The sequence below is a fragment of the Rhea pennata genome, chromosome 25 (assembly GCF_028389875.1).
Source record: "Rhea pennata isolate bPtePen1 chromosome 25, bPtePen1.pri, whole genome shotgun sequence".
Taxonomy (NCBI): domain Eukaryota; kingdom Metazoa; phylum Chordata; class Aves; order Rheiformes; family Rheidae; genus Rhea; species Rhea pennata.
Genome location: NC_084687.1, coordinates 1,404,607 through 1,413,724, shown reverse-complemented (window position 1 = coordinate 1,413,724; position 9,118 = coordinate 1,404,607). Strand labels below are relative to the sequence as shown.

Here is a 9,118-nt window from a genome sequence, read left to right as displayed (position 1 = left end):
AGCAGCCTCTCACCCTCCTGAGAAGCACCACATGAACTGGTTATGGCTTCTCACCTGCAATGACTCTTTTCTGTCTTTCAGTGGGGAATGAGAGGCTGAAAAACTCGCAACAGCCTCTTGATTAAGGAACTCATCAGGGAACAGAGAAAACACATTAAGGTCTTCAGAGAGGGGCTTTGAAACTAAGGGCCTCACCTCTCATGCAAGTGCTGTCTTGCTGTGATATAGTTGGCAGAGAGGGTCCAAATCCTTCTAGCTGTACCTTGCCTGGGTCCAGGCCAGGAATCACATTCAGCTCATGCTCTGGGGGTGAAGGCACTGTTCTGACTCCTCTGGTCCAAGCTAAGTACTTGGCTGCTTGACACATTCAGGATTGGGATGGCTGTAGAAACTTTACTACCAAAATTGTAGACATAAGGGACTTCAGGCATTCACAAGGATAGGAAGCAGCTGGGGCAGTTGGGAAGAGGAAGGAGGAGGATTAGGGGATCTGAATTTTGGAACCAAGGTTTCAAAAGTGGAAGATAGGCTTGTGTCTCCTTGTGGGTTGAGCTCTAAACTATGCTCCCCTCTGATATTTCTAGCACCTGTCTCCAGCTGTTTTTCACTCAGCATGGCAGCTTTCTAGAACCCATTTTTCAGTGCTCACATTGTCCATGCACTGTACAGAGAACCTGAGATTACGCTTGGGACCGTGTTAAGTTTGGCAGGCAGGAAGATGGCTTTAAGTATTACAGCGCTGAGTTACTACGGGCACAGTAACAGCTACCTCTGCCACTCCTGCTCCAGCCAGCCTCATGGAAGGGAAGCCCAAATCCACTTGTGAAACATCTCTGGAATCACAGCAGCTCAGCATAATTCATGAGAGCAACAGACACTTCATCTCAGAGGCAGAGGTGTCCTCCATGGAGACGGGCAAATATTTAATGGCGATAAGCGCTTCAGCTTTGTAAATTTAATCTGTCTGTGCAAGTCTGTCAGAGCCCTAAATTCCAGTACTGAAATAAATCCTCTTCTTCCAAATATCTGGCTTTTGGTTACATTATTAAGCAAAACAAAACAAAACAAAACCTCATATTGTGCAAATAAACAAAACTCACCAAAGGGTTTGGACTGTCTGGCAAGATGGAGGCACCCTCTTCGTTATTTGTTGCTTCCTCTTTGTAGCTGTCATATTATCTGATTTTTGTTTTCTTTCCAGGTGCTGGCAAAGCTACAACATCACCAGCATGTCAGATTCATCCCACTGTCACCCACAGACGATTCCCCAATATCAGGATTCCACTCATACAGTTCTTTGAGATGTGCCATTTACTCAGCATTAATCAAGCTAATATCCAAAAACCTGTTCTGCTCAATACTGTGTTTGAAGAACAGTTATTGTGCCATACTTCTTATAGATTAATAACATGAATTATAAATTAGCTACCACTGGTCAAAACACATGTCCCTGTCAGACAAAAAGTCAAAGTGGAATTGTGAAATTAGAGAGACTCGATCCCGCTATTTCTTTGTGCCTGTGCAGAACCCAAGCAAAGCTCTCCTTGCCCTTCCAGGTAGACTTGAACCTGTTCAGTTAGAGGGCTTAGGGCTAAATCATGAGAAGGACAGGAGGAAACAAGCAATGTTTTCATGCCAAGTGTGCACATTAAGGACAGACGTAGGACAGAACTCACCCCCCACCCAAGGAAGAATCTTAATCAACACATTACAAGGTTATGCTCTCACTGCCTCCCATCAATAAATCTTAACTGCTCACAGAAGTTTGTAAGAGAGCAGCCCCAGAACTGCCTACATCTTGGTTGTTCAGGCACTCAGTGCAAAGCTACACATCTAAAACCTTAATGCTTTCATATTAAGGCCAAGTCTCTGAATCTTAAAAGTGCAGGTGCTCAAGCACCAAAAAAAGGAAGGAGTCATTTCTCCCTCATCTCCTGTCTTCAGATCAGACCAGGATGCCTTTCTGGATAATCTGCCTGAGGCTGTGCTTGCCTTACAGTCTCCTGCCCTGCTAGCAATGCTGTTTCAGTAGAGGAGTGAGGCAGAAGTCTCTCCCACAAGCATTAATAAGCAGCAACACTGTTAAACTTTAACAGATCTTAATTTTGGTCATGCACAAATACAGCTAAATTATCCCAGTGCAATGATAGTTGTGCCTGTTAGCTGCATTCATACCAAAAATGTTTTATTAGCACATTGTACTGATATACCTACTGCAGTAAGGTATGCCCTCTATAGATGTCACCCAAGACTATCACTATAAAACAACTGAATTAAAGGGGTTGCAAACTGAGAATGGAAACTGGACTCCAAATGCCCAAAGATAAAGACTTTAAGAATGATAGCTTGGAAATTTCTTTCAAATTTCAGTCAGTTCAGTGCCCATCTTTTAAAAGATGGAGGCCAGAACTGGATGCAATATCCCAATATTGCTTTTACAAGCAACATTTACAGAAAATAAATTACCTCCTGAATTCTCTGTTTAATACACACACATACACACAACTTTTTTTGACATTCTTTAGTACTGAGCACTCATTCAGTTGCTTGTCCAATGATTCAAAACTTTTTTAGGATGGCATCTCCTCAGTTCATGGCTCCTGGACATACTATGATCTTGCACATGGCTACAATTTCTCCGAAAAGCTGTAGGACTGCTTTATACAACATCAACCTTTATTTGCCATTCCATCAGCCTATGCCATCTGCAAGCTCTTTCTGTATCTTAATTTATTTCCAAATCCTTTGTTAATAAAACTGTGTTAGTTATAATGCCTTACACAGGCTTTAGGTGCCGTGTATTTTTTCTAGGTTACAGTTGTGAACTAGGAGGAAGTTTTACAGAACTTAATGGTTAGGATTATAGGCAGGGAACATCTCTTTTGAAAAAATCAACAGAAGATACCACCGTAAGCTCCTAACTGCTTTGGCTGTAGTTCAGACAATTTAAGCTGCCACTGCAATTCAAAGCAGCAGCCCTGTCCTCTTAGTCCTCTTGCCCTTGTGCCACCATCCACATTTACATAGCTGTGTCACAAACAGATCAGCTGGAAAGATATCTTAGCACACTTGAAAAATAAAAGTGGCTTTCACCACCCTGCCCACCTGGAAGCCATGCAAATGCCCATGGTGCACAGGGAAGGGGTCAAAGAGAGCAGTCAAGGTAGCTTGTGGCCACTTCTTGGAAGTGTTAGATTGAGCTATTTGGCAAAATTCTCATGGTGAGCAGTCCTTGCTGGCACTGTAGGTCACAGGCAACTCTCCCACCAAGGGCGTCCTCCCCATGTGGGCTCAGGCAAGGGAGTATGCAGTGCCAACGCGGTTTCTTGGTGCTGGTCTGTCAGCCTGCGGATTAATGAGCTGGGCTGTGGAGCAGCCAGTTGAGCTGTAGGTCAGTCAGGCCATGGATTAGCCAGGCTGTGGTCAGTCAGCCAGGCCTCAGTTCAAGTAAATCGGATGCAGGGTAGCCAGGCCATGGGGAGTCAGCCAGAAAAGCTGCGAGGTGGCCAAGCCATGGTCCTTCAGCAGAACCTCAGTTCAGTCTGTCAGGCTGCAGGGCAGACTGTGGTCAGTCAGCTAGGATGTGGAGCAGGCAGACATGGATCAGTCAGCTGGGCCTCATTCAGTCTGTCTGGCCAGGCCGCAGGGTGGCTGGGCCTCCTTCAGGCTGTCATGCAGGACTTCTGGTGGCCCAGTCCCAGACCTTGAGCAGGTGCCAGAGCAGCAGTCGTGTTGTCCTCATCTCCAGCCTGCCCACCGCGGTGTCAGTGTCACTCATGGGCCACACGCTCCAGTGCCACGTAGAAGCTCTCCTTGTCGTCGAGGCAATGCCAGCCGATGGGCCCCGCCTCGCAGTCAGCGCACACCAAGAACTTGATGTTGCCCACGTCACGGGTGAAGCCCACGTTCTCGAAGGAGAACATGTCGCGCACCAGCCAGTGCTCCCGCACCACATCCCCTCCACTGCCGCCACCGCCCACTGCTGCGGCCTTCTTCCGCATGGCAGGCAGGAGGAGCTGGGGCAACACGCACATCACACCTTGCCCTGAGGGCACTACACCCTGTCCACTCTGCCCTGCAGGGGGTATTACACCCCACCCACTCTGCCATTCTTGGGGTGCTATACCCTGCCTGCCCCGCCCCCGGGGGTGCTACATCTCACCCACTCTGCCATTCATGGGATGCTACACTCTGCCTGCCCCACCCCCTGGGGGTCCTAAGCCCCGCCCACTCTGCCATTCATGGGGTGCTACACCCTGCCTGTCCCACCCCTGTGGGCACTAAGCCCCACCCACTCCGCCATTCATGGGGTGCTACACCCTGCCCATCCCACCTCTGGGGTGCTAGGCCCCACCCACCCTGCCTTTCATGGGGTGCTACACCCTGCCCGCCCTGCCCCTGGGGCGCTAAGCCCCACCCACTCTGCCATTCATGGGGTGCTACACCCTGCCCGCCCTGCCCCTGGGCACTAAGCCCCGCCCACTCTGCCATTCATGGAGTGCTACACCCTGCCCGCCCTGCCCCTGGGGCACTAAGCCCCACCCACTCTGCCATTCATGGAGTGCTAAACCCTGCCCATCCCACCTCTGGGGTGCTAGGCCCCACCCACTCTGCCATTCATGGAGTGCTACACCCTGCCCGCCCTGCCCCTGGGCGCTAAGCCCCGCCTACTCTGCCATTCATGGGGTGCTACACCCTGCCCGCCCTGCCCTTGGGGTGCTAAGCCCCGCCCACTCTGCCATTCATGGGGTGCTACACCCTGCCCGCCCTGCCCCTGGGGCGCTAAGCCCCACCCACCCTGCCATTCATGGAGTGCTACATCCTGCCCGCCCTGCCCCTGGGTGCTAAGCCCCGCCCACTCTGCCATTCATGGGGTGCTACACCCTGCCCGCCCTGCCCCTGGGGCGCTAAGCCCCGCCCACTTGCCATTCATGGGGTGCTACCCCTGCCCCTGGGGCGCTAAGCCCCGCCCACTCTGCCATTCATGGGGTGCTACACCCTGCCTGCCCTGCCCCTGGGTGCTAAGCCCCGCCCACTCTGCCATTCATGGGGTGCTACACCCTGCCCGCCCTGCCCCTGGGGCGCTAAGCCCCGCCCACTTGCCATTCATGGGGTGCTACCCCTGCCCCTGGGGCGCTAAGCCCCGCCCACTCTGCCATTCATGGGGTGCCACCCCCCGCCCGCCCCTCCCCCGGGGAAGCACAGCCCACCCACCTCGCCCTGCAGGGGGCGCTACACACCGCCCGCCCGCCCCGCCCTCCCAACGGCCACCGCCCTCAGCGCTCTTCCCTCCCTCCCCCCACCCCGGTACCTCACGGCGGGCGAAGGTGGCGGCGCCAGGCAGCAGCACGCGGGAGCCGCAGCGCTGGCACAGCACCGCCTTCAGGTTCCGGCCCTGCGCGCACACCAGCTCGCCCGAGCCCGGCGCGGCAGGAGCGGGAGAAGAAGGAGGAGGAGGCGCCGCCGCCGCCGGCTCCATCTCCGTGCAGGCCGCCGCCATGGCCGCGCAAGCGCACTGGCCGCCACTGCCCGCGGGGGCGGTGCTGCGGGGGAGGGGAGCGCGGCCGGCGGCGCCTGCGCATGCGCGGGCGGGGCCGAGGGTGGGGCGGTTGTGGAGGCGGCGGCGGCGGCGGCGAACGGGGCTGGCGGCTCCCGGCGGAGGGGCGCGCAGCGAGGGCTGAGCGCACGGGCAGGGCCAAGGCAGCCATTCCTGTGTGAAATCGGGCTGCTTCATAAGCTGGTGTCGAACCGTGGGCAGCAAAACCCTGTTTTGTTACCTGCCGGTTCGGCCCGTCGCGGGGCGGGGCGACACAGCTGCCTGGCCATGACTCTGTCGGGCTTGTTCTTTACTGAGCCTGTCTGAAGCACTGTGGGTTTGCACAGGTCTTGGGGCTTGCTGCTGCTGGTCCCATGTTTTCACTGTTGGAGAGATTGGAATGGGTCTGCTGCCTGTGTCCACTGTTTCTTTAAGAGGTAAAACAGGTCCCAGAAGATCTGTGAGTGCTGCTTTTTCCTGACCATTGAATATAAAAGCCTGCTGTCCTGCTACACCCGTCTTCAGGCTGGCTGCTCCTGAGAGCAGGAACTGGGGTTGAAGCTCGAGGTACTAAATGAGATACAAAGTTGCAGCAGCAACCTAGCCACTTAGCTCAGACTCCAGCTTGGTAATCGCAGATGGTCAAAGGCTTCGTCAGTCCCAGCACTGCTCCCTGCTGTGGGAGCTGGAAGCTGAGCACGGTCGGTTGCACAGAGTCATGTGGACCACGTGAGTGTTTGTAAGGCAGGAGCACAGCACAGAGATCTGGGCTCCTGAGCTGTGCCTGGGGTTTGGGTAGGGATGCGCCTTGGAAGTTGCAGTGGGGCTTGCAGAGCTCAGAGGGCAGCAGATGCGGGAAGGGTGGCGTGAAGCCATAGCGCAGGCAGTGTGCTTGGGTGTCCTGTGCAACAACACCTGCCACAAGCAGCCTCAGGGCACCTGTTCCTCAAAAGCAAGTCGCAGAAACCAATTGCAGAAGGACCTTTGCCTGAAGGAGGCACAGAATTGGCCAATGGCTGAGCAAGAGCAGCAATGTCTCTGCTTGCTGTTCACTGAGGAAATGCTGTAAAGGGGGGACTCTGTAGTCAAAGGAGTTTACTAGTTATTGCCAGAGCTGTGCTGCTCTCAGGGGTAGTGCATGTGAACAGGGAGGGGTTACCCTCAGTCCCTTTTTCCATGCAGCCTCTAAGGTACAGTAACTTCTGCTAAAGGGCGGTGGTAGAAGGAGCTTGGCAGTGCTGTGCTGGAAGATTGCAGAGAGACAGGGGCAACTTCTCTCTTGCAGAGAGGAAGACATTTGTATGCATCTTCAGTTCTGCCTTCTCTGATTCACATCCCCAGCAACAGTCTTCAGCTTCCCTCTGCCTTTATGCAATGCCAGGCACAGGTAACAGGAGGTTTGTCTGTAAATGAGGTTGTGCTGTCAAGTTTCTACATCCGCCCTTGCCACAGGTGCATCATCCTTCCACAGTGTTTGGCACCTACAGCACCAGAAAGTGCACTTTTTGCAGCTCAGCAGTTCCTGGATACCACAAAGCAGGAGTCTTCGTGCAGAAACATGAAGTGCCCAGCAGCAGCCGCTAACGTGTTTGAGTCAGCTTCACTTCCGTTCAGGCAGCAACTGGAGCAACATTTCTGACTCAGTGGTCAGCCTGGCTGTTGTCTCAGCAGACTGCGCAAAGTGAGGCACAGTGTCGTGGAAGCTTCATTTTTCTAGAGCTCTACACTACTGTGGCTGGCAGAGTAGAAGTTGATGATCTTGTAAAAGCCTAAATAGAAGTCATAGAGCAATCCCAGCCCCTGTTCTGACACTTTCTGGGCTGGGCAGGTAGGAATAACAGCTCTCAACCGTTCTGATGCCTGCTCTGTCGTGCGCTGTAAAGATGATGAAGACACGGCACTGTAGATTACTGTACTTGCTTTACCAGTGTGTGACTCCCACTATCTTCCTTCCCTCCCATGCTAATGTTGCCTGTACTGATCCACAACCCCTTGCTCTGCACATGGGTTTGAAAACATTTTAGTTAGCATTTGTTATGTTCTACAATGACATCTTTTATTACATGGATGCCAGAGAAGGCATTTATTGCCCTGTAGAAGTTATTTAGGACGACTCATCACTTCAGGGAGGAGAAGGTTGAGGGGGAATAAGCTTGCAGAGGTCACAAAAACATAAAGGTAGTGATAAGATGAACTCAGAAGTATTCTTCATCAAATCTCACAATACCCCAAGTAGGGGGCAGTTAATGAGTCTAGAAGGTCAACATAAAGCAGTTTACATAGTGGGGGGTGAACTTGCTGCAGTTGCATGGGGATGGTGGAAGCAGGTAGTATCCGCAGGATCAAAAAGATTTAGACAAATTCATGGACCAGGGGACCATAAACAGATGCTAAAGGAACCAGGCAGGGATGTCCCCACTTAACATCCTCTGTCCAGCAGGCTGGATGGAACGGGACTATACCACAGACAGTGTCTTGGTTCACATGTTCTGCCTAAATGGCATCTCTTACTTTCCCTGCTGGAGACAGAGTGCTGGCTAGATGCACCATGGGCCTGGCCTTTTATCTTCAGCTACCTTGAAGTTAAAGGTGGGAGGGTGTAGAGAAGAGAGACAGTCTTTTCTCAGAAGTATAGAAAGAGGTATAGAAAAGGAACAAAGGACAAAAACTGGAATGTGGAAAATCCTCATTAAAAAGAAAAAGTTTTTCACTTGAGGGTGGTCCAACACTGGACCAGGGGGCTCAGAAATGTTAGGGAATCTCCATCCTTGGAGATACTCTGAACTCAACTGGACAAGGTCCTGAGTGACCTGATCTGCGCTGGATCTCCTCTGAGCAGGAGGATAGATTAGAAACCATCAGATTTCTCCTCCCCACCTCAATTATTCTACAATCCTGCGATTTCTCTTCTTACATGCTCTTGCACTTGCTAATTTAGATAATAATCTAAAGGAAGAAAGATCCTGATAGACTGGGGAGAGAGGGAAATAAACACTCTTCCTATCCCTGGGGATAGGAATATCTCTGAATATTCATTTAATATTCAAATTAAAAGCTGAAGGTGTTGCAGTGAGTCTTACTTTGATGCAATCTGTTAGTGAAATTAACCTGAGATGAAGTTTTTCTTGCCAAGACCCACATCCCTGCTTAGTGGCCAATACGATGCTGCCTTCTCCTGGCCTGTGAGCCGTGATTGCTGCCAGCCAAAGCTGTGCAGAGCTGAGCTGAGCTGCTTGTTGGCATGGTACTTGCCTTTATTTTGTTATTTACACTGGAACTTCTCGAGAAGCAAGTAAAACCCAACCAAATGAAAGGGGTTTTCAGCCAATTCTTAATGTTTTTGGGTGGGAACTGTCTGGTCTTGAAAATTTAAGCTTAATTAATAGCTGCATTTCAGCATTATCTCCTAAGAAGTTCTTGGAGAACTTCACTCTTGCTGTATGTGAGAATTACAAACATCTTTCCGAGCAGAACATTTTGACCCCCATCTGCTTTTTCTTCAGCATTGGCCTATGACCGTTCCCATTTCCAGCTATGAACAGCAGCAGATGGTTTTCAAGGTTTATATTCTTTGTTATCTAG

At 51.6% G+C, this 9,118-nt stretch overlaps 1 protein-coding gene across 1 annotated transcript; it reads right to left on the bottom strand.

The window, feature by feature from the left end:
• Positions 1-2,655: 2,655 nt before the first annotated feature.
• Positions 2,656-5,500, bottom strand: RABIF (RAB interacting factor). Its single transcript, XM_062594969.1, has 2 exons — positions 5,312-5,500; positions 2,656-4,016 (listed from the first exon to the last, which is right to left on the bottom strand). Exons 1-2 carry the CDS (start codon positions 5,498-5,500, stop codon positions 3,771-3,773), a joined length of 435 nt encoding a protein of 144 aa, XP_062450953.1. The 3' UTR covers positions 2,656-3,770.
• Between the last annotated feature and the right edge of the window lie 3,618 nt (positions 5,501-9,118).

Bases quoted from the DNA above. Each gene is read 5' to 3' on its own strand.
- RABIF (XM_062594969.1), bottom strand. From the start codon at position 5,500: ATGGCGGCGGCCTGCACGGAGATGGAGCCGGCGGCGGCGGCGCCTCCT. The intron at 4,017-5,311 runs GTACCGGGGTGG...GTGTTGCCCCAG, and splicing joins CCACCTTCGCCCGCCGTGAG to CTCCTCCTGCCTGCCATGCG.